Below are 26,271 nucleotides of genomic sequence, written 5' to 3'. Positions count from 1 at the left end.
TTGTATCCATCCATGGTCTCTCTGATATACAGCGCTCTTCAGACATTTGTTCTCGCTGCATCACAGAGATCCATATTCACTGTCAACCTCTTTCCATCAGTACCACCTCAAACTATCTGAGCCTTCCTGATCCCCTCCAGTTTCACTTCATCCTCTGGCTTATTTGATGTTCCAACAAGAAACTTCTTCTCTAGCTTTTCAAGCATTAAGCAATGCAAGCTGCTAAAACTCATGCCATTCTGAAACCTTCTACCCCACTCTTCCCTCTGTCTTCATCCCTTCTTCTAACCCCACCTCATGTCAAGTGTTTACGATCCCTTATGATCTTACAGTGTATGTTGAAGGTTTAAGGAGTCAATATTATTTATCTATGCCCCCACCTTGAATTTTGGGTGTGTCTTCCATTGCTTTTACCTCTGTGCCCACTTCTTTAGATTAGATTAGATTAGATTACTTACAGTGTGGAAACAGGCCCTTCGGCCCAACAAGTCCACACCGACCCGCCGAAGCGCAACCCACCCATACCCCTACATTTACCCCTTACCTAATACTACGGGCAATTTAGCATGGCCAATTCGCTTGACCTGCACATCTTTGGACTGTGGGAGGAAACCGGAGCACCCGGAGGAAACCCACGCAGACACGGGGAGAATGTGCAAACTCCACACAGTCAGTCACCTGAGGTGGGAATTGAACCCGGGTCTTTGGCGCTGTGAGGCAGCAGTGCTAACCACTGTGCCACCGTGCCGCCCTACAACAGTCTTCTTTGAACAAGTCTTCTCCCTGGCCTTTTAAATACGCTTGACCTGTTAGCTGAGAACTGTGACGTGACATTGGTCGCCTCAGCTACTCTGCACCTTCTTCCTGCCTCCCATTTGAACCAATCTTCCCTCTGAACTAATTGCCCTCTGTGCTCTCAGATCCAACCTTGACTTTGTAACCAAGCTTGCTGACAAGGGTGGTGCTCTTGTTGTCTGGCATACTGACCTGAATTTTGTGGAGGATGACCATCTGCTCTCAGACATGACCACCTGACTTCCCCAAACCATAACTCCACCATCGAATATCAGGCTATTGTATCGATAATCACCTGAGAGTTGTCCTCCCCTGCCCCACAGCCTCCAAGCCTGCAATCCAGTACAGCCTAATTCTACCTTCTTCCAAAAATCTACAAACTGATTGCCCAGGCTGATTCATTATTCCTGCGTGCTCTTGCCACATGGAACTTATTTCTTTCTACCTTGACTCGATTTTCTTTCTCCCCTTGACCAGTCCCTCCCCACTTAGATCGGCAATTCTTCTAATGCTTTATGTTAGTTTGAAAATTTCCTGTTTGCGGACACCAGCTGCCAACTCTTTGTTATGGATGTGTAGTCCCTGTACACGTCCATCCACAATCAGGATGGTTTTAGGGTCTCCGTTGACTCCCACACCACTTAAACTCTACACCCTCACATCCTGCTTCCTTTCAGAGCTTCATTTCATTCTCTGTTAACCTGTCTCCATCACATCTGTTCTGATGATGCCACCTTCTGCAGGCGTGCTGCCATCGATGCCACCACCAGACACATTCCCGTCCTCTCGAGGGCACCCTTGTCCACTCCTTTACTCCCCATAACAGGTCCACCTGATCCCAACCTTATATCACCTTCCTGTGCATTTGCAGCATGTGCAACATCTATCCATTTACCACCTCCCTCCTTGCTACCCAAGTCTCGAGATACACATTCCAGGTGAAGCAGCGATTTATCTGCACCACTCACTCTAGACTATTGTATTTGCTGCTTGTAATCTGGGTTCCTCTACACTGGAGAGATGAAATGCAGACTGGGTGGCCACTTTGTGGAAAACCCATTTTCTGTCCATAAAAATTATCCTGCGTTTCCAGTTGTCTGCCACTTTGGACTTTTTTTGTCTTAGCCTGCAGCAGTGCTCTTGTGAGACTCGGCATAAACTCTGGTTCTGAGGCCTTCAGGACTTAATATTAAGTTCAGTAATTTTAGAGACTGAACACCTACCTTCTGTGTTCTTTACCCACTTCCACCATGACATGGGCTGCTCTGTGTAACCAACCTACTTTCATCTATTCATGGTCTCCAATGTTCCTCCTTGGCTTACTAGCTACCATCCTTTTGATGCCTAACTCCAGTTATAGAGAAGGGGCTCAAAATGTTAACTTTTCTTTCTGTCACAGATGCTGACAGATTGGCTGAGTTTCCCCAGCAATTTCTGCTTTTGCACAAGGCATTTGTGAGATTTCACCTGCAGTATTACATTCAATTTTCCTCCCTTTACTTAAGGAGGGATGTAGTTTTATTTGAGGCAGTTCAGAGGAGTTTCACTAGATTGATTCCAGAGATGGGAGGTTTGCCTTATGAAGAGAGATTGAAAGTTCAGACCTATATTCTCTGGAGTTCAGAAGCGTTAGAGGGGTTCTAATTGCAGTATGTAAGATGCTAAAGAGGATTGATAAATTTAGACGTAGGCTGTTTCCTCGTGGAGCAATCTAAAACAAGCTATCATCGTTTTAATATAAGGGGGTGGCAGATTTAAAACAAATAAGGAACAATTATTTTGCTCAAAGGGTTGTGAATCAATAGAATTCATTACCTCAGAGTATGGTGGAGGCTGGGATGTTGGGTAAATTTAAGAGAAGGTAAACACACTTTTAATTAATCGTTGGTTGAAGGATTACGGAGAACAGGCAAGAAAGTGGAGTTGAGGCCAAGATGAGATCAACCATGAAATGGCAGAACAGGCTCGAGGGGCTGAATTGCCTACTCCTGCTCCTAGGTATATTCTCTTGCTATAATTATTGTATTAAATTCGTCTCCCCCTTTACCCTTGATTAATAACATTTCTAAATGTCTTCTATTGTGAAAACTGATTCAAATTTTTTGTTCAACTCCCCTGTCATATCCTAGTTCCTCATTATTATTTCAGCAGTCGGATTCTGAGTCTTATATTCTTCACTTTGGCCTCTCCCCTCCTCTTTCTGTGTTTAAAGAGGCTCTTATCAGTTTTTGTCTAGTACTTCAAGCACATCATTGAGTGAAGCCGATCTGTTGCTGGGGATGTGACTGACTCCAGTTTACTCCGCCCGCTTCCCTCACCATTATAATTGTTTAAAGTTTGCTGTTTATTTGCTTTGTGCTGATCTGAATCCTGTTTTCATGCTTTGTTTCAGGGAACGGCTGTTTAATAATCTGCCATTCATGCTGTGAACAAGTGTTTTGTTTTTTTACCATAATCATTACTATTGCCTTTCATTTTTGTTCTATGACATTTTTGTCATTTAATCTCACTTCCCTTCTACCTAGTCCCAGAAGTTGTATTGTCCCTTTCAAAAGTGTAAAACCTATCCTCACTACCTCCCTAGGATTCTGAAGGAGATTCATTTTGAAACTCCAATACTTTCTCTTTCCACTGATGTCAGGTCTGATGAATATTTCCAACACTTATTATTACATTAAATTACATTACAGTATGGAAACAGGCCCTTCGGCCCAACAAGTCCACACCGACCCGCCGAAGCATAACCCACCCATACCCCTACATTTACCCCTTACCTAACACTACGGGCAATTTAGCATGGCCAATTCACCTGACCTGCACATCTTTGGATTGTGGGAGGAAACCGGAGCACCCGGAGGAAACCCACGCAGACACGGGGAGATTGTGCAAACTCCACCACAGTCAGTCACCTGAGGCGGGAATTGAACCGGGGTCTCTGGCGCTGTGAGGCAGCAGTGCTAACCACCGTGCCACCGTGCCACCCACCAATTAGATTTCTAACATCCACAACATTTTACTTTTGTTTTAGGTGAGAATTCATAAGTGGTCACTTCAAATCTCTGAATTCACAGTGCTCACAATTGCAAAGCTCCACCTCCACCAGTACAGTCCCAGTTACCTGTGGGGGTACTCTGGGTCCTGTAACTCATTGAACTACAAATGAGGTCCAGTTACTGGCCTCCTACATGTTGAAGTGTATCCTGATTATAAACTACTCTATGTGTAGGAAAACAAGTTTACATGCATCTGTTTAAGTTCCCAAATTCTGCTCATCGTGATGCTTTTCCTAATTTCCATTCTAAAAACTACTTTACTTCTAACCCACTTTGACTTAGTTTCTCATCACACTGAGTTTCATCTAGTGGGCTTTGTGAATAGTGAATTGATTAGGATCCATTATCCATACTGGTTACAAAAATAATTGACATGTTTTCAAATGTTGTCAATATTAATGTTGAATATGCTCTAATGATGCAAGCAAGTAGACATTGCCACAAAATATTTTAGCTTATTTCAGATGTATTACAGTTCTACCATATATCACTTTTGGTCAACGTCACTTCTTTTACATCTTTCAGAAAGCAAAAGGAGGAGTCTGTTAAGCGGTTCTTATTATCCTACTGCTTACCCAAGTTCGTTCACCCCAAGTGGAGGAAGTAGTCCATATGGCAGTGGTTTTAGTTCCCCGTCCTCTACGCCAGTCCGATCTACACCACTTGTGAAACAGTTGATCACACCTGGAAGTGCAGGTACACGGACCTTCAGATGTCACTGATTGTCACATTGTTTCATTATTGCACACATGCTATTATGTACTAACTTTGCTTAACAAAGGCAACACAAAATTGGAGGTCCTTGCAGGAAAATTTGATTTTAATAATTAGTTACATAAAATCTTTAAAATTATTTACCTGAAGGCACTAGACCAATAGTTTCCATACATCTGCCTGACATAATTTTACTATATCGCAATAGTAAGATCAAATGATGAGCAGTATTACAATGATAGGTGTGCATTTTCCTGTAGAGAAAATGTAATATTTTGCTAATCCCTTCAAATATGAAGAGTAGATTACTGTGGTAACATTAAAGTAATTTGAGGGGAAAAACATATTTCATAACTGTTGGAAAAGAGGGAAAAATAATTCCAAATGTTGAAAAAGTCATAACTCAAGTTGTGTGCCCAGTATGTTTGATCTGGTCACCCAACTTGAACTTTATTCTAGTGAGGGAGAGAGAAGAGGAGACTTCTGGACTGCAAAATTCAGTTCCATAGGACCCGTAGTTTCTTTGCTACTGGAGGTAGTTGACTTTAAGAAGAAGAGGGTTGGTGGGGCTACATTGCACAATTCTAGGGCAATGAGAGTCACATTTGTGACATTGTGATGCTTTGATCCTGCATCAGTCTGCTGTTCTAGCCACTTTCAAGCCATCACTTTGAATCAAAATGGTAACTGCTTGGCAGAAAGACTATCTGCTGTGCACACAACTAATGACCTGTATCTGCAACTCAACCACATGTGGTCAGTGCTTCAATAATCAAAGCTATATTACAAAAAAATGTCAGAGCAGATAATTTGCATATTAAAGTAACAGTTCCGAACTATTCAAGGGTCAGGTAGTGCTCCAGCACTCAGTGATTTGTGATGGTCAGATACCTCAGACCCATAAAATTAGAAATAAAGAAAAGTAGCCTTTGAAACAAGAGGAAGATTTTGAAACTCAATTATCAGATACAATTTTTGAAAAGTTGACTAAGATGAACAAAGAGTAAGGCTGATGTGTTTAGTCTATCTTCAATAGAAATGTGACAAACCTATTTCGTATTGAAACAGCTATATTAAATAGAATGCTCAAAGGGAATCTAAAGCAATACTTGAAGGTTTTAAAAAAACAAAATATTAATGATACAGTGACAACCTCAAATACCAACTGAGGCATCTGTAGTGGCCCACCAGCTGTAGTATTATAATGACGTTTGACCATGTCACAAAATACCAATGGCAGATTGTGAGTATAAGGGAAACTCGGTTTAAAATATTAAACCGTTTTTATTGGCCAGGCTTAAAAATGGAGTCAAATTCTCTCTCACATGTCATACATATCAGATTTTGGGAAAACACCAACTCTTAATTAAACCTGTAACTTTAATTCCATTGTCAACTTTTAAAGAAGTTCATCAGACTTAATAGATTGTGTAAGGACTCTGCCTAAACGGGCACCTGTTTCTTTTTACGGTTATGAATGTTTCCACATGATTTCCTGAAACAATGCATTAAGGAAAACTAGTTCAGTTTTTTTTAAACAAGATATGGATTACTATGGTTTGGCAGGTGATGAGGGCACAGTGTTAGTTTAATAGGAACACAGTATACTTAAGCGAAGGAACCAAGGCTGAAGGAGTTCAGCAGATTGCGTTGCGAGGGAGTAAGATGAGGCGGGATAGCCTCTAGTTTAATACTAGGAGTATTATAGGTATGACAGATGAGTGAAGGATGTGGATTGACATATGGAATTGTGGTGTTGCCATCACAGATGTGATTGAGAGAGGGGGAAGACATCAACTCAGTAGTCCGGGGTGTAGGATCTTCAGGCAGGATAGGGGAGGGTATTAGAGAAAATGTGGTATTGCATTGCTAGTTAAGAAGTCAGTTATTCCAATAAAATGGGATGATATCTTGAAAGATCATCAACTGAGGCTTTGTGGGTAGAGTTTAGTAATAACAAAAGAGGCGACACATTGCAAGAGGTCTATTATAAACCCCCAAAAAGTCAGCGGGGAAGAGAAGAGCAATTATTTGGACAACTTATGTAAAAATATTAATAGGGAATTATTTTTGGGATTTCAACTTGCTAGGCAAATTGAAATGGTCATAATGTAAAGAATTTGGAGGATGCTTATTTCTTCAAATCTATTTAGAAGAGATTTTTGAATTGACGTCTAGAAGGTCCTGGGAGGGACAGTGGAGTGCTGGACTAATTCAGGGGAATGAAACTGGACAGGTGTTCAAGGTGGCAGTTGGGAAGCATTTTAGCGATATTAACTACAACACCGTGTACATTTTACACTTTGTAGTTGAAAAGGAAAAAAAATGTCTGCAAAAAGGACTTTGGATTAGGGAAGGCAGATTTTTTTTAAAATGAGGCAGGATCTGACCAAAGTAGACAGGGAACAGCTAGTTGTGTGTAAATCTACAATAGAACATTGTAGAGGCAGAGCATGCAAAACGAAATTAATGTTCAGGCCCAGCATGTTCCCTTTTATAATGAAGTGTGCAAACAACAAACCCAAAGAATCCTGGATCTCAGGGACCATACAGGACTGGACAGGAAGGAAAAGAGATGTTTTTAACAGGTGCAAATGGAGCAAGTCAATACAAACCCAAGGCGAGTATTGAAAGTGCAGGGAGGAAGCTCCCAAATAATTGGGAGAGAAATACAAAATACTGATAAGTAAGACTGGGGAGAATCTCGAGATATTTTGTAAGTATAGCAAGAGAAAGAAGTTAACCAGGGGAAAAGTAGTATCCATTAGGAACTAAGGGAGCATTTTTGTTTTTGGAGTCAGAGAACATTGATAGGGTGTTAAGTACACCTGTCTTCACTTGGGAGGAGGAGGATGTTGGTATGATATTTGGGAAGAGAGCCTGCGAGATTCTTGAGCCAATTGACATAGAGTGAGAAGTTATTGGAGGTTTGGTAGGTCTTTTGTAGTTTGTATCACATACAGACAAGGGCGATTTTAAGTGTTTCGCACTCTTGCCTTCATTGCACAATCCTTTTGAGTATAGGATTTGGGAAATCATGTTGAGGTTATATAGGACACTAGTGAGGCATGTTCTGGAGAATTGTCTCCAGTTCTGGTCGCCCATTTATAGGAAGGATGTTATTAAGCTGGTGAGGGTTCAGAGGAGATGTCATGTATGAAATGTTTGATTTATAAAGAGACTGGATAAGCTGAGACCTTATTTACTGCAATGTAAGTATATGAGAGGTGATCTTCTAGAAGTTTATAAAATCCTGAGAGGTATAGATAGGGTTGACGGTAGGTGTCTTTTCCCTAGCATGGGGGCACATTTTTAAGGTGAGAGAAGAGACATTTAAAGAAGACATGAGGGGCAATTTTTTTTTTGAACACAGCAGTGGTTTGCATGTGGAATGAACTTGCTCAGGAAGTGATGGATGTGGGCACAATTGCAACATTTAAAAGACATTTGAGCAAGTACATGAATGGGCAAGTTTTGGATGGATATGGGCCAGGTGGGGCTTTATTGGTCAGAGTATTAAGTACAGGAGTTGGGAGGTCATGTTGTGGTTGTACAGGACATTGGTTAGGCCACTGTTGGAATATTGCGTGCAGTTCTAGTCTCCCTCCTATCAGAAGGATGTTGTGAAATTTGAAATTTTCAAGGATGTTGCCAAGGTTGGAGAATTTGAGCTATGGGGAGAGGTTGAATAGGTTAGGGCTGTTTTCCCTGGAATGTCAGAGGCTGAGGGGTGACCTTAGAGGTCCTGTGAGTGTGGCATTGATGATCCGGTGTGTGTTCTCTATTTAAAAACATTAAAAACACAGAAATAGAGAACACACACCGGATCATCAATGCCACACTCACAGGAATCCGATTCACTAGAGAGGACGAAAAGGACAACCAACTCCCATTCCTAGACGTGATGGTACAGAGAACACCGAACGGAGAATTCACCACAAAGGTATACAGGAAAGCCACACACACAGACCAAGGCCTGAACTACGAAAGCAACCACACCAACACACACGCAAGAAGTTGCTTCAAGACACTATTCAAAAGGGCCACAACACACTGCAGTACACCAGAACTGCAAAAAGCGGAAGAACACCTATACAAGGTATTCGCCAAAAACGGATACCCGTGTAATTTCATCAACAGATGCCTAAAGGAAAGACTACGGAACGAGGACATGCCACAACCCAAAGGACTAGCCACACTACCATACATCAAGAGCATTTCTGAACTGACAGCCAGACTACTGCGACCACTAGGACTCATAACAGCACACAAACCAACAGCCACTCTCAGACAACAACTCACCAGAACGAAGGACCCGATACCCAGCATGAGCAAAACCAATGTAGTGTACAAAATCCCAATGCAAGACTGCACAAAACACTACATAGGACAAACAGGAAGACAGCTAACGATCCGCATCCATGCAAACCAACTAGCCACGAAACGACACGACCAGCTATCCTTAGTAGCCACACACGCAGATGACAAGCAACATGAATTCAACTGGGACAACACTACTATTCTCGGACAAGTCAAACAGAGAACAGCCAGGGAATTCCTAGAGGCATGGCACTCATCCACAGATTCAATCAATAAGCACATCGACCTGGACCCAATATACCGACCACTGCAACGGACAGCTGGAACCGACAACCGGAAGCGGCAGATTCAAACCACTACAAATGCCGGAGGAAAGATCACAGAAGCGCTTCACAGGAGGCTCCCAAGCACTGAGGATGTCACCTAGATAGGGGACAAAACGTCTGCAACACAAATTCCCAGCTCGGCGAACAGAACCACAATAACGAGCACCCAAGCTACAAATCTTCTCACAAACTTAGAGTCTCCTTATTAACGTACCATGGGAATCAGGGCTGGATACTTAATTATTCCAGATATATGTAACACATATGACAGTTTGGGGGGGAATGATAAGTTTGCAAATGACAGGAAGATTGGTAAGGTAGTTGGGTGAGTAAGATGGTTTTAGGTTACAGGAGGATATAGACAGATTGCTCAGATGGGATAGATCAGTAGCTGATGGAATTTAACCCTGATAATTACAAGATGATACACTTTAGAAGAAGCAACAAGACAAGGGAGTATGCAGTGAATGGAAGGACAGTAGGAAGCTCATAGAAGCAAAGGGATTTTGGGGTTCTTGTTCAAAGATTCCTGAAGACACTAGGTGAGGTTAATAGGATAGTTAAGGCATACAGGACATTTGCCTCTATCAGTCATAGCACAGATTAGAGGTTGATGATGTGGGACCAAACAAAACTTTGCTTAGGCCACAGTTGGAGTATGTATGCAGTTTATTTTTAATCATTTGTGGAATTTGGGCCATCATTGGTTGACCTGTGTTTATTGCTTGTCTCTAGTTCCCCTTGAGAAGGTGGTGGTGAGCTGCTGTTTTTAACCACTACAGTCTACCTGCTGTGAGTTGACATGCAGTGCTGTTAGGGAGGAAATTCCAGGATTGTAACCCATCGACAGTGAAGGAACAATGATATATTTCCAAGTCAGGGTAGTGAATAACTTGGTGAGGCTCTTGATGTCCCGGGTATCTGCTGCAACAGCAAATCCTCTTTCCCTGACTGGGAATCGAACCAGGGACGTGGCGGTGAGAGCGCCAAATCCTGACAACCAAGAAAGATTAAGTTCTTGATCACTGCATTGTAAGAAGGACGTTATTGTCCTGAAGAGGGTGCGGAGAGATTCACCAGGAACTTGCCTGGGGTATGAAGCATTTTAGCTATGAAGGGAGGCTGGTTAAGCTCGTTGTTTTCTTTAGAGCAGAGATGCCTGAGCGGGGATCTGATTTAAGGTGTATAAGAATTGAGGGGCAGGACATCTTGTATAGAAAGCAGCTGTTCCTTTTAGTTGAAGGGTCAATACCAAGGGGGCATAATTTTAAAATGAAAGGAGGTTTTAGAGGGGATTGGAGGAAATTTTTTTTTTTGCAGAGGATGGTGAGAATCTGGAATGCACTGGTAGTTGAGGTGGGAAAGTGCTGGAAGGTGGGGCTAGCATAGATTTGCAACAGTTTTGTTTTGGTGCAGAATCAATGAGCCAAAGAGCCGCTTGTACACTCTATGATTCAACTGAAAGAAAGAAGATCAGATTAAGGATCAGAGTTAATGTTGGAAATATTCAAAGAAATTGACTAGTTTGGTAATTAAACAATTTACTGCTTCCACCAATCATTCACAATAACAAGGTGCATTGGAAATAGTTTTCAAAGTTTGATGCCATATGTTTAGAGTTTCTTGCCAAATGCTGGCAAATGAGGCTAGATTAACTTAAGATATCTAGTTGGCATGGAGAAAGTGAGGACTGCAAATGCTGGAGATCAGAGCTTAAAAATGTGTTGCTGGAAAAGCACAGCAGGTCAGGCACATTTTTAAGATCTAGTTGGCATGGACGAGTTGAACTGAGGGTCTTTTTTCATGCTGTGCATCTCTGTGACACTTAGAATATGGGAATTTCATTGTTACTATTTGCCATCATGTGGGCTACTTATGTATGCACATGACTTGGAGATGCCAGTGTTGGACTGGGGTGTACAAAGTTAAAAATCACATAACACCAGGTTATAGTCCAGCAGGTTTAATTGGAAGCACACTAGCTTTCAGAGCGTCGCTCCTTCATCAGGTGGTAGATTTTTAACTATGTGTGCACATGATTTAGTCCTTTTGAACTAATTTCTGGACATGAGGTGAGACAATCGCTTAAAACTAATTAAAGTTAATTACCCAAAACTCCAAAACTGCACTTCCAATCCATGTCTCAAATTCCAGGAGAAACTAATCAATTCATGAGTTGACTGATAAACATTTGAAGGAGACCCAACAAATAATGAAAACTAGACCAGGCAAACAGACCGATGTTGGAAGTTCTTCTATAGGAGACAAAGTGTTGATTGTTGTTAACCTTCTTGGAAGAAGCATTAAAAGCAAGATTCATTGGACCTTCTCAAATCAGAACAAATTCAATGAGGTAAAAAAAGTGAATACTTTAAATGAGTGAGAGTTCCTGAACATGTCATGTTAACACATTGAAATGAAATTATGATGGAGATGATAGTCAAAAGGAAAGTGCTCTTGTAATAGTGAAAGAATTGGGACCAAAATAGAAACTGACTAATTGGAGAACAAATCTGAAATAGAAAATTGAAAAGCTAATCCTCCAACAAGCAATTGAAAACATGCATGTCTTAAAAATTAGCATCATGGTTTACCCTACTGAAAAATATCACGTTATCTTAAAAAGACTACTGTAGAATTATAAACCAGTTTGTGGAAAATGCCAGGAGAGATGTTTTTAGCTGTTCGTGATGTTGTTGAATGGAATGCATTACCTATAAAGAATCACAAAACGTTAGCTCAGATGAGAGAAGAAATGAAGTTTGTGATGGACAGTGATATTATTGAACCAAGTCAAAGTAGCTGGTGTCCACTTATCAATGTGTTGAAACTGTTTGGGCCAAATATTTAGTAATTAATTATCATAAAGTCAACGTGGTAATGCAGGCAATCTCATTCTATAGCAAGACTTTATTTAATGAATTATACATGCCAGATGTGTGTCTCGAGTCAACTTGCTAAAGTGGTATATTGGCAAGCACCTTTAACTGAGAGAATTAAAATAAATTTCAGCTTTTATAACACTGGGTGGGCTTTATCAGTGCAAATTCATGCCTTTTTGGGATAAAATATGCACCAGCAAAGTTTCAACATTAACCAATAAAGTACTGAGACTTTATAATTGTGCTGTTTACATTGACAATCTGGTTGGTTTGGCCAAACTTGGGAATAACATTTACTCTGTATTATTTTAAACTGGATACAAAAAGTCAACTTGACTATAAAATTTCTACAAATTGTGAATTTGCCAAGGTGACTTGTTTGGGTTGTAATGTGGAAGAAGGCCAAACAGCATTTAGCCTGCAGCCTTGCTTCTCTATTTTGGGCTTTCCTGTACCTAATATGAAACATGAAAATCTTTATTATACTGGTGGGAGTGGGTTCTGTGATTTTTTTTTTTCCCAAACTTCTTCACTGCTTTAGCATCCTTAATGGACCTATTTAAAAATGGCAGGACATTTGAATAGATGACAGAGTTAAACTGCCATTAAAAGTTTTAAAAGTAGTACTGGTAACTCTGCCAGTTTCATATGTACCAATTTATGTAAAGCCATTCACATTGGCTGTTGATGCCAGCAACATGCAGGAGTCGTTTTACTGCAAGATGAGATGAAGATTGAATAGCCTCTCGGGTATGTTTTTTTAAAAAAGAATGACTGCATGTCAACAAAATACTCAGCCATTGGAAATGAGACATTGAGATTTGTGCAGGTTATACATCATTTTGAAATCTACATTCGTGACAGCATGGAATAATCTGATATTTATACAGACCACATTGCCTTGGTTCTTTTTTCTTCAAATGGTTTGGGGTAAGATAGTTTAATTCTCCAACCATATAAATTGAAAACGTTCAAAGAAAATGTCATTGCAGATGCTTTATCAAGAGTATTTTTTTAAACTGAAGGAGTTATTTGGTACAGGCGAGCTTATGGAAAGATGATTGCTGTGTATTTAATGTTAGCATGTCCTTATTGTTTGGCTGACTTAGAATTGGTACTAAGATGTCTAATGAACATAATTCCTCTTTAAAGTATATTTTCATTCTTTTGTGGGGAAGCGATTTATATTAATATTCATTCTAATGTACTTTGAATTTTGATTTAGTAACATAGGTATTTTCCGTGTAGTCATGGTGATCTCTCTTTTTTATAAAGTTTGAGGTGGGTACTTTGGCAATATAATAATTTTTTGTTTACTTCAGGGTTTTAAGACCCAGCAAGTTTGCTGCTGGAATCTTTAGACTGAGTTTTTTAAACTTAAGGGAAGCATCCATAACTAAGAAGATGTTTGTTATTTCAGTTTTACTCTTACTCTGAAATTCTTGCGTAGAGATACTGGTAAAGCAGTCCTCCTAAGAAGGGGAGATTATTATAAAACCGGATTAATTTAGAATAAGAAATTTGTGATACTCACAGAAATATTGGGATAAAACCCTGAAGAGGATTTAGAAGTTGATTTAATTTAAACTTAGCTGTATGATAGCTTATTCCTGGAGCTATCAAAATTCCAGTTTGAGTTTAAGTAGCAGTTACTGTAAACTTATTGAGATGTTAGAGAAACAGAATCTGGTGTGAGTACTGAACAGGTTTCTCTACCATTTCTAACTTCCAGAGCTCTGTCTCATTCTGCTCTTCTATAGAGTGAGCTGCAATCCGCTTAACTGTTGTAATGAGGTCTGGTTGGTCTCATTTAGGCATAAATGTCAAACCTGCAATGTGTCTTCCCATCTTCATGACTCATCAATTGACTTATCAAATTGCCACAAAGTGTGTGAAGAGCTGGAGGTCTGGGTACATTTTAGAATACACTCAATGAAGACTTTATTAAAAACTGATTTTAAAAAATAGAGAAAATAGAAGTAAACTCATGAGAAATTAGTATTTTTTAAAATATACTAGAGGAATTAACAGGACTAGCCTTGATTAATCCTCTTGAACCAATGATCAGTATCCCAGAAAGTAGAAGAAATAGTGCTCTGCTGATTGATTGTCTTCCTAAACTTTATAGATTGTGGATCAATTCGTGCAAATAGCAAAGTAACAAATGTAATCGTACTATTTTTCAAAAAAGGAAAGAGGAAACGGGCCTTGACGTCCGTAGCAGGGGCAATGCTAGAATCTGTTATAATGAATGTGATATTTCAGAAATTAATGCTGGGACTAGGGAAAGTCTATATGGATTTATGAAAGAAATGATTGATAAACCTACATGGTGGAGAAGGCCTGAGGGCCAAATTGCCGACCCATGTTTCCTATGCTACAACTAGTAGAGCAGCAGAATACTGCATGTGCTGTGTATGTAATTCATAATCATATACACTTCATTTGATGCATGGCTAAATGGTCGCACAGCTTAGGAAGTGGGAACTTGTGCCTTAACCTTCTGCAATCTGATTTATGTGATCTCTCCTCATTATCTAACACACTGCAGAATTGTAGAAAAGTTATTAGATATTGCTAATTATGCAAGCCTCTTCCTTGCCTGTTTCTGTACTGAATAGTATCATTCCTTCATTGTCATTAGCAAGAACATTGTAAATGTTATCAGCTATAGCAGATATTAAGAATCACAACTATATAGCAAAATCAAATTGGCAACTTCATCCTCTTATCCATATTAGGTCATTTTAAAGGCTCTGCAGACCAGAATCCTCCCATTAGCCCTCCATCGTCTGTGGATAGTGAACTAAGTGCTTCAGAAGTAGATGAAGATTCATTGGGATCTGGTTACAAGCTTGCTGATGTCACAGATGTACAAATCCTAGCTCGGATGCAGGAAGAAAGTAAGTATTGAACTAATATTAAATGTAAATTCTGCAAAATTTAAGTTTGTTTAAAAAACGTTAAATATAATTATGGACTCTGTGAGTATCTCCTAGCACTTTTTGATGTAATGAAATCACTCAAAAGATGCTTTTTGTGCAGACATTATATGTAAGAAATGTTAAGGGTAGTTACAGAGGTCTGCAGCATGAAAAAGGCCTATATCTCTATGACAAGTGCCTTTGCTTAAAACCTATCTCAGGTTAAACTTAACAGCTGATCCACTATCCATTCAAGAGAATTCCAAACCTCTACCACTTTGTGTGAAGAAGTGCTTCTTAACATCTTTTGTGAACAGTCCAGATCTAATTCTCAGACTGTGCCCCCTAGTTCTGTGCCCCCTATCCCCAGCCAGTGGCAATAGTTTCTTTTATCTATCCTGTATTTTTCTGTATTTCCTAATATCTTGAAGACTTTGATCAAATCACCCCTTAACCTTCCAAGTTTGAAAGAAAACTGGCCTAATTTGTATAATCTTTCCTCATGACTAAACCCCTTAAGTCCAGATCTCATTCTTGCAAACTTGTGTTGTACTCTTTCCAAGGCCAATATATCCTTCCTGAGGTGTGATGTCCAGATCTGCTCTCAGTACTCCAAACAGGGTCTAACCATAGTTTTGTATAACTGCAGAATAACTTCTGTGTCCTTTATGCTCCAGTCTTCTAGATATGTGGGCAGCACAGTGGCACCACAGTGGTTAGCACTGCTGCCTCAGCGCCAGAGACCCGGGTTCAATTCCCACCTCAGGTCTGTGTGGAGTTTGCACATTCTCCCCATGTCTACGTGGGTTTCCTCCGGGTGCTCCGGTTTCCTCCCACAGTCCAAAGATGTGCAGGTTAGGTGAATTGGCCTGTAGTGTGAGGTGCAGGGGTAAATGTAGGGGAATGGGTCTAGGTGGGTTGCTCTTCGGAGGTTCAGTGTGGAATTGTTGGGCCGAAGGGCCTGTTTCCACACTAAGTAATCTAATCTAAAAAAAAAGGCTAGCATTCCATCAGCTTTCTTGATTATTTTCTGGGCCTGTTCATGGCATTTTTTAAACGTCTACTCACCTTAATCCTGAAGTCTCTTTGAACATCAACTGTATTTAACTTCATACCATCTAGAAAGTACCCTGATCTATCCTTTATTGGTCGTAAATGGATAACCTCACACTTGCTGATGTTGAACTCCCTCCGTCACAATTTTGCTCGTTCACCTAAGCTACGAATAATGAATTTGAAATAGTATGTTCTCGTGTATTTAAGCAGCGCTTATATCCTTGCATACCGTTTCATTCTAATTTTCAATTTTCAGAAATATCAAATTAGGTAAAGTTTAGTTTTATTAATCCTCCTAATGCGATAACTTAGTTATTCTCTACTTCTGTCATTCTGAGGTCTCAGACAGGAATATGAAGCCAGTACCTCAAGACGTAGTTCAGGTTCTTCCTGCCATTCCCTGAGACGAGGCACATTCAGTGATCAAGAGTTTGACGTTCAGAGTTTAGAAGATGAAGAAGAATGTGTTCCTCACCCACAACAACCTCCCTTGACCCGATTCACTCCATCTCCACGGCACACTCCTCGAGCTTCACCAAGACACTCACCTCGGAACTCGCCACGTTCACGTTCTCCTGCTCGGAGCCTAGATTATGGGAGAGCATCTGTTTCTCCACAGCCTATGATTAGTCGTCTACAGCAGCCTCGTCTTTCCTTGCAAGGCCATGCGACAGACCTTCAGTGTAATATTGTAAAAAATGAAGGTAAGTGACTGGCAGTAGAGTGATACTGAAATTAATCATAAATACTACATAATTTGATATACTTGTATTGATTTAAGTTACATCAATAAAATTGAAATTACATGTTTTTTTTGGAGATGCACTCAGTTTATTCGCTTTCCATGTTCATGTACAATTATAGATAGGTTGATTGTTTTTCTTTTGTGAGATGAACGTTTCATTGAACTGACAAAACCAGCATTTACTGCCGATTCCTAGTTACCCTTGAACTTGGTGAGTAGTTTACTCTGTCATTTCAGAGAACATTTGAGTGTCAATGATATTGTTGCAGTGCAGTCATAAGTAGGCCAGACTAGTTAAGAATTCCTTCTGTGAACCATGTTAGTGAGCCAGATAGATTTTTTTTTTACAGCAATTAATGACCGTTGTTTTAGGATCATCATAGTACCACTGAAACTTGCTGAATATTCCAAATTTATTAATTGAAGTTGACATGAAGGAACTGAGGGCATTCTGGCTAAGTTTGCAGATGTTACAAGGTGGAGGGGCAAGTAGTATCGAGGAGGCGGGCAGGCTGCAGAAAGATTTAGACAGGTTAGGAGGGTGGGTGAAAAAGTGGCAGATGAAGTACAACATGGGAAAGTATGAGGTCATGCACTTTAATAGAAAGAATAGAAGGATAGGCTATATTATAAATGGGGAGAAAATTCAGAAATCTGAAGTGCAAATGAACTTGGGAGGCCTAGTCCAGGATTCTCTTGGGGTAGATTTGCGGGCTGTGTTGGTAGTTGGGAATGCAAATGTAATGTTGTCATTCATCTCAAAAGTACTACAATATAAAAGCAGGGGATGTACTTAGGCTTTATAAGGCTCTGGGCAGACCACATTTAGAGTATTGTGAGCAGTTTTGGGCCCCATACCTCCAGGAAAGATGTTGGCCCTGGAGTGGATCCAGAAGAAGTTCATGAGAATGATCCCAGGAATGAAAGTATTAACGTATGAAGAACGTTTGAGGACTCTGGGACCAAACTCTGAAGTTTAGAAGGATGAGGGGAAATCTGATTGAAATTTATAGAATACTGAACAACCTGGACCAAGTGGACATTGGGAAGATGTCTCCATTGGCAGAACAGACGAGGACCCGAGGGCAAACCTTCAAATAAAGGGAAGACCCTTTAGAACGGAGATAAGGAGAACCTTCTTCAGCCAGAGAGTGGGGAATCTGTGGAATTCATTGCTACAGAAGGCTGTGGAGTCAAGGTTATTGAGTATATTTAAACAGCAACAAATAAGTTATTGATTGCCATGGGGATCAAAGATTACAGGGAGAAAGCGGGAAAATGAGATTGGGAAAACTATCAGCCATGATTGAATGGCAGAGCAGATGCGCTGGGTCTAATTTCTGCTCATGTCTTATGGTGTTATAGTCTTAAATACCAGTTACCATGGTGGAATTTGAATTCATGCTCTCAGATCCATTAGCCTGGGCTTCTAATTTATTAGTTCAATGACATTACCCCTACTAATATAACTTAAATGTCGAGCATTTCAGTACAAAAATGTTCTAGTGAAAACACTAGCCTTTGTTTCTTAATACTTGCAAAAATCATGAAAAACAAAATTTCCTAATAAGATGTTTGACCTTTCCAGGGAAAAAAAGTAGTCCATTTAGTCTGTTAAATATGTTTCTCATCTGCTGAGTGAAATACTCCATCTGATGGAAAGTTGTGAACTATAGACAGGGAGGAAGACTGTTCAGCTTTGTGAGCATGTTCTTCTAGTCAGTTAGGTCATGACTAATCCATATCCTTACTTTCACTTATCTACCATGGCTCCATTCATAGAAATAGCTCACAAAAGCATCAATTTCACTTTTGCAATCTTCTCAAGTCAACTGAAAAGATCTATATAATGACTTAATCAGTGTAATATGACAGTTCTAGCTTTTCCAATATCCTGTATTACAGATACCATTTGATTATTGATTATTTATAATTTAGTCTGCATCTTGGTAAATCAGCTCCCTAGTGAGACCACTATGGTCATTTAATTTGATAGCTATTTAGAACTAGTTGCCTTCCCAGCAATGCTTCAGCTCACTTAAATTTTGGCTGGTAGAAATACAAAGTTTTATTACCACACCAAGCAAACAAGCATGAAGTCCAACTCAAGACTGTAGCAAGGTGAGGTGCTGAACTCAGAATTTGCATTAATGAGGAAATTTGGTGCTGTGAGGATGGTTATACTGTTCTGATATAATATAAGGAGGCCTTCAAGAGAGAGCCCAAGATCATGCTTCATGTAAGCTGAAGTATGGAGGCATTAATTAGGTGAGCAGGTAGATAATTTGCTCGTGAGTTTCAAGTTTTTATTCTCTTTTTAAACTCTGCGGTAGTTTAAACTTATTGGAGAGCTGTAAGAGTTGTAATAAATTTATATTATGCAGCTTAGCAATTATATAATTACAAAGAATAGTTTGTTGAGTAATATTTCTAAACTTAATCTAGTTAGCTGAATAAAGTGATCAAGGTGACAGACCGGAAGATATGTTGAAGCTGTAGCAGGTGGAGACCTATGTGATCTTGAACAGTAATGTTTCCATTAAGTCATTGCAGCTGAAGGAGCATCAGCTCTGAGTTGTTGAGCTGAGTTTTAAACTTCAGACACTATGATACATAAGATTGCAAGAATGTTACCTTGACAATTTACTATTAAAGACAGTCATATCAGTTGGGTTGGGTAGTTCAGATTAGTTCTCAGGAGTTACTACAGAGTGATTGGTATGGGGATCCAGAAGGCAACAAAATAGGAACCTTTGCAATTGTCTAAGTGTCTCAGTGTTCTGACAGCTTCTGACAGTTTAGCCAAAAAGGCGTAGAGAGAATGAGCAAATTGACCACAGCACCATGCTGCAGGGGGCTGTTCAAATCAGGATAGTAAATAAATGCAGCTCTAATCTGGAATAGCATAGACAATACGAGACCAGAGTATATGTACTGAAGACTAGAGTATATGTCTGTCACAGGGGTTTAAGGGCATTATACTTCGAGTGGGAGCAACAGTCTGCAGTTTGAAATTCATGTGGACCATGATAATGATAAAGACAGGAAAAGGACAGGAATTGTACTCCATGCGATAGGGCAGTTAGAAGCTAAATTTAAAATCAGACCCTCAAAGTTAATAGTCTCTGGATTACTACCCAAGCCATGAACGAATTGGCATTGGTTTAAAAAAAGGTCAGTTGAGTTGTGGCTAATACTGGTATGGGAGAAATTCAGTTTTAATTTGTAGGGCACTAGTAACAGTACTGCAGTAAGAGTAAGAGGAAACTGCAAGTTTGGAATGGCATCACCAGAACCTTGTATAATTGGATCCATGGATAGGGTTTTGAATCTAGTGGCCATGGGAGTTTAGATTAGATTACTTACAGTGTGGAAACAGGCCCTTCGGCCCAACAAGTCCACACCGACCCACCGAAGCGCAACCCACTCAGACCCATTCCCCTACATTTACCCCTTCACCTAACACTACGGGCAGTTTAGCATGGTCAATTCACCTAACCCGCACATTTTTGGACTGTGGGAGGAAACCGGAGCAGGCAAAGGAAACCCACGCAGACACTGGGAGAATGTGCAAACTCCACACAGTCAGTCACCTGAGTGGGAATTGAACCCGGGTTTCTGGCGCTGTGATGCAGCAGTGCTAATCGATGTGCCACCCACACAGATTTGGAAAGTTGTAAAGCAAGGACAAAGCAATAGTGCAGGGTAGAAATGAGACAAATAAAAGCCAGTAAGTAACAGGAAAGAAAAGCACACAGGCATAAGAGTGCCCCAACAAATAATGAAGGAGGTTGAAATGGTAAAAGACAAAATTAAAAATGCTTTGCCTGAATACTGTTTTTTTTCTTGCTTCAATTTGTTCATGGGCTATGGGTGTCTTGGGCTATGCCAGCACTTTTATTGACTATCCCCAGTTGTTCTGAAGAAGGCGGTGGTGAGAAGCAATCCTTCTAGGGACACCCAGAGTGCTGTTAGGAAGGGAGTTCCTGGAATTTGGCCCAGTGATAGCAAAGGAACAGCACTACAGTTCCAAGTCAAGCTGGACATATGACTTGGAGGAGAACTTTGAAGGCAGTGGTGTTCCCATTTTTCTGCTGTCCTTGTCCATCTGGGTAGAGGACACTGGTTTGCAAAGTGCTGGCCAAGGAACCTTGAGTTATTGCAGTGCATCTGGCAGATGGTACATTGCTGAGAGTCAGTAGCAAAAGGAATAATAGTTGAAGGTCATGACCAGGAAACCAACCAAGCAGAATGATTTGCCTTGGGTGGTGTCAAGCCTGTTGTGTTGTTGGAACGGCACCATCCAGACTATTGGAGAATTTTCCAGCAAACTCTGTTTTGTGACTTGTGGATGATGAGCAGACACTGGGGAGACAGGGGATGACTGAATGGGCACAGAATTTTTAACCTCTAATCTGTTGTTGTTAACCACAGTATTGATATGGCTAGTCCAGTTCATTTCTGATTAACACAGTTGTTAATGTAAAGCTGAAACTGAAGTCTTAAATTAAAGGTAACTACAAGGGTACAAAGACAGAATTGGCTGAAGTTGAATGGCAAAATAAGTTTTGAGTGAGACATTTGAGGAGCAATGACACACATTTAAGATATTCCAACACACAAATGTATATTCCATTGAGGGTGCACCCTTCTCACAGAGTTTATTTGTCGCTAACAAGGGAAGTTAAGAATTATATTAAATAGAAAGAAAATACAAACAATGCTATAGAGATTAAATGTAATCCAGAATGGAAATCCATATCAATGACAAAAGCATTGCTCATATTGTGTCTAGAGAACGTGTACAGTTTTCATCTCCTTCCTTGAGCATGCTTGCATTGAGAGGAGTTTAGAGAAGGTTCATTAGGTTAATTCTTGGGATGAAAGGATTGTCAAGAAGGAAATGTTGAGCAGGGTCAGCATAAACTCATTGGAGTGTGGAAGAATTAGAGGTGATCGTGAAACATACAGGATTCTAAAAATGCTTGACAGAGTAGGTGATTAGTTGTGGAGAAATCTCGAACTGGAACCACAATTTGAGAATAATGTGTCTCTCATTCGAGCTGGAGATGGGGAATTTCTTCTGTGTCATTCGTCTTTGCTTTCTGTGGCAAAAAATGCCAGGAGTGTTGTTGATTTATTTTCAAAATTGAGATATGCTAAAGTCTCCAGGTATTTCTTTTATCTGGAATAAATTAATATCTCATCGATTTCTTTTGCTAGAACATTGTTCCAAATAGCCACTATGCTAAAGAAGAAAAAATTTTCAACTTAAGTTTTTTGTAAATGCTTACTGTTGTTTGGTATCAGTAGTCAGCTTTTAACCAGTTTTGACCCTCTTTCCATTCGTTAACATCCTAAAGTTTGGATTTTGTTCAAATTTTCTTCTGTAGGAGAAATTTGATCCATGAAATAACAATAAACTTACATTGATAGCGTTTATAGTATGACTGACATTATTTGCTCAATGAAAATTTTCTTCGCTGTTTTCCACACAATGGAATTACCATTATTTTATGTTTTTTAAAGTGAGTGCATCTTCTGTGAGCCTTTGGATTACAGATTTTTTTTAATCAGTAATTTTTAAAAAATTCAGTTTCTTTGACATGTTAGATTGCAGGCTCACTTATACTATAGGTGACTAACCTGTGTCATTTTATCTTTTTTTCTGTTGTAGAAAAGTTGAGACGTAGTCTTCCAAATCTATTCAGGACATCTAATATACAGTCAGCAGAGTCTGTTAAAAACAGTAGAAGTTGTGACTCTAATTTACAAGTGCCAAATGGGGGAATACCCCGAATTCAGCAACAAGCATCAGCGAGTAAGTCTAAATTAAAGTCTAAACAAGTTTATGCATGGAATTTCAACAAAATTCAATAAAGTAAAATCAAATCTTGTAAAATCAAGCAACAAGCAGCTATAAAAGTAAACTGGCTAGAATATAGAAAATAGAGACTGGCATTAAAGAGAGACCAGCAGAAGATAGTGAGTGATACTACTTTTCATTCGTTGAATTGTGGGGTCATCACTGGATAGTCTCTATTGTCTGGAAGCAGTTGAGATACAACTTTTAGAGCATTTGTTGTTTATTTCTAATTGCCCTTGAACCAACTTATAAGACTGTTAAGCCATTTCAGAGGGCAGTTAAAAGTCAATTACATTGCTAGGGTATGGAGTCACATAGGCCAGACTGGGTAAGAGCAGCATATTTCCCTCTCCAGCAGATACTAGTGAATATTTTTTGACAGTTGGCAATGGTTACATGGTCACCACAACGCTAACTACTACTTCCAGTTTTTTATATATTAAATTAAAATTTCACATCGGCCGTGGTAGGATTTAAATCCATGCCCTCAGAATATTAGTCTGGGGTCTTGCATTGCTAGCCTATTGATATTACCACTATGCCATCACCTCCCACTTGCTGTAATCATTATTGTCACTTTCTGAATTTAGCAAAGGACCACCAATGACCAAGTAATTGATGGAGGAGAATAAACAGTATTAGAGTAAACGAGGAACATAAATGTACACTAAGAGCTTTTCTAAATAAATGAAAAATAAATTAATGAAGATAAATGTGGAATACTTACAGTCTGAAATGGGAGAATTGATCATGGAGAACAAGGAAATGACAAGGCAGCTAAACAAATACTTTAGAACTTTAGTTTTGTCTTTGCCTAAGAAGACACACATTTCTCAGAAATGTTAGGAAAAGAAGGGTCTATTTAGAAGGAAGAATTGGCTGAAAGTAATTTTTTTTAAAATTATGCTGGAGAAATTAAAGGGGCTGAAAGTAATAATTTGATAATCTAAAACCAGGGATGCTAGAGCAGACTGTTTGGAGATCGTAGATGCATTACTGGCATGTTCCAAAATTCTGTAGATTCTGGAAGAGTCTTGTCAGATTGCAAAGTGGAAGATCTACTGAATGTTTTGAAAAGAAATCAATAAGAGAGCACCAGCAAATGTGTCTTTTGATATTCAGAAAACTTTGATTAAGTCCCATAAAAGTGGTTATTATGCAAAGTCAAAGGACGGGTTTAGGGTGATGTACTGGAAAGGATTAAGAATTGGTTAGTAGATAGGAAACAGTAGCAATAAATTGATTTTTTTTTAAAGAATGGAATGACAACTGGAGGTTTGCTTCAGGGACCAGTGCTTCGGCCCCAGCTATTCATTATATATACCAACAATTTGGTTGAGGGAATCTGAAGTAATATTTCAAAGTTTACTGACAAGGTGGGATTGTGAATGGTGATGAGGCAGTAATGTAGATAAGTTGAGTGAATGGGCAGGTACAGTATGGAGAATTATGAAGTTATCTACTTCAGTAGGAAGAACGGAATGGTAGAGCATTATTTAAATGGTGATAGGTTAGGAAAACTTGATGCACAAAGGAACGTGGATGTCTTTGCACATGTCACAAAACAATCATGCAGGTGCAACAAACCCTTTGGAAGGCAAATGTTATGTATGCTGTCATCACAAGAAAATTTGTGTATAGGCGGGAGTGCGACTTTCTGCAACACGAGTGAGGCCACACCTGTGGTGTTGCGTTCTGTTTAAATCAACTTGCCTAAGAAAATATATTCAGTGAACTTTTTATAAACCAGCATTAGTCGAACCAGGAGTGCTGGTTGATCAAATATTCCAGAGGTCCCCATAATTGATGTAAAAACACGCATTAAGTAATAGAAACGTTTTTATATATATCACTGTCATACATTTTTTTATATCATAAATCGCTTAAATAACTTTTGTTTTGAAGTAAAACTTATAGTAAAGAGTCTTCTCACTTGCACTCTAAAATGACTACTTGATCACAGTATTTGAAGTATATCATTTCTGCTGGTTTATTTAAAATGCCAGTTCATAATGTGCTGGCTCAAATAACGTTTACTGTATTGCCATATATGGATGCTGCAAAGGTTCGCCAGACTGATTCCTATAATGGCAGGTTTGTCATGTTAGGGGTGATTGGGTCATCTGGACTGTACTCACTGGAGTTTAGAAGAATAAGAGGGGGTCTCACTAAAACAAATAAAATCACAGACTTTAGACTGGATGCAGGGACTGTTTCCCCAGCCGTGTGATTCAGAACAAGGGGGTCAAGATCTTGGAATGCAAAGTGTGCCTTTTCAGACTGAGATAGGAGGAACTTCCTCACTGAAAGTGGTAGACCTGCGAAAGTCTCTACTGCAGAAAGCTGTGGAGACTATACCACTGAATACGTTTACAAAAGAAATCCTTTCCTTTCTGGAAAGGAGAGAGCAGGAATATGGCAGGAGATGAAAGATCAGCCGTGAACTTGTTGAATGGCGGTGAGTTTCATGGGTTGAATGGCCTTCTCATGTTTCCTGTGATTATAAATGATTGGGACTCAAGAATCAGAGGACAATATCAAAAGTTGCAGGTGAAGCCAAATTGTGGGATATAGTCAATACTGAGGAAAACTGCAATCAGGTACAAGATGACATTAGCTACTTGCAAAATGGGTGTGTAAATGATAAATTAATTTCAGTATGGTTATGAGAGAATGTGTTTTGGTAAGAAGAGTGAGGTGGCCATCTGCTCCTTTGAAGGCGAGTCTGAAAGAGGCCGAAGTATAAAGTCCAGGGATCTAGATTCACAAGCTGTTCCAACTTGCAGCCAGGTTATCAAAGCCATAATATATTCACAGCCGCAGAAGAATATGTTTCAAAAGCAGGGAAATTGGATTCAATTAAAAAGACTCTTGGTTATCCACACTTGGTGTGTTTTTCCTCACTTTTAGTCTCCATATTATGAAAGAAGTATATAAGCCCAAAGAAGTGCACAAAAAGATTTAGAAGGTTGAAACCAAAACAGACATGGCACATGTATCTGTAGTTAATACTCAGCAGAGTTTCTTTTCAGTAGAAGAGAGAAGTCTGTGAGGTAACTAATAGTGGTGTTTAAAATTCAAAGTTGTTTGATTCGATGGACAGAGAACCCAAAATACAGGACCATAAATGTAAAGTAACTATAAATACAAACTGTAAATAATTCAAGAGAAATTGCATTACTCAGGAGTAGCAAGAATGTAAACTTTGCAACCATATTAATAAGTTGAGAATAATATCTAACTAAGGGTAGAATAAACAAGGAGAAAGTGAGGTCTGCAGATGCTGGAGATCAGATGGAAATGTGTGGCTGGAAAAGCGCAGCAGGTCAGGCAGCATCTAGGGAACAGGAGAATCGACGTTTCGGGCATTAGCCCTTCTTCAGGAATGAGGAAAGTTGGTCCAGCAGGCTAAGATAAAAGATAGGGAGGAGGGACTTGGGGGAGGGGCGCCGGAAATGTGATAGGTGGAAAGAGGACAAGGTGAGGGTGATAGGTCAGACTGGGGGGGGGGCGGAGAGGTCGGGAAGAAGATTGCAGGTTAGGAAGGCGGTGCTGAATTCGATGGATTTGACTGAGACAAGGTGGGGGGA

At 39.7% G+C, this 26,271-nt stretch overlaps 1 protein-coding gene across 2 annotated transcripts in view; it reads left to right on the top strand.

Moving 5' to 3' along the window:
• The window catches only part of slain2 (SLAIN motif family, member 2), a 72,468-nt gene that overhangs the window by 29,737 nt on the left and 16,460 nt on the right, over positions 1–26,271 (top strand). Inside the window, exons 3-6 of one of the 2 annotated variants that reach the window (XM_043691372.1) lie at positions 4,374–4,544; positions 14,832–14,993; positions 16,409–16,774; positions 22,493–22,636. In XM_043691372.1, the coding sequence (XP_043547307.1) occupies positions 4,374–4,544; positions 14,832–14,993; positions 16,409–16,774; positions 22,493–22,636 (843 nt within the window). The remainder of the gene's footprint in view (positions 1–4,373; positions 4,545–14,831; positions 14,994–16,408; positions 16,775–22,492; positions 22,637–26,271) is intronic. The other variant, XM_043691382.1, reaches the window with a different exon arrangement.

The sequence above is a fragment of the Chiloscyllium plagiosum genome, chromosome 1, assembly GCF_004010195.1.
Source record: "Chiloscyllium plagiosum isolate BGI_BamShark_2017 chromosome 1, ASM401019v2, whole genome shotgun sequence".
In the NCBI taxonomy this organism is placed as follows: domain Eukaryota; kingdom Metazoa; phylum Chordata; class Chondrichthyes; order Orectolobiformes; family Hemiscylliidae; genus Chiloscyllium; species Chiloscyllium plagiosum.
This window is presented reverse-complemented; position numbering and strand designations above follow the sequence as displayed.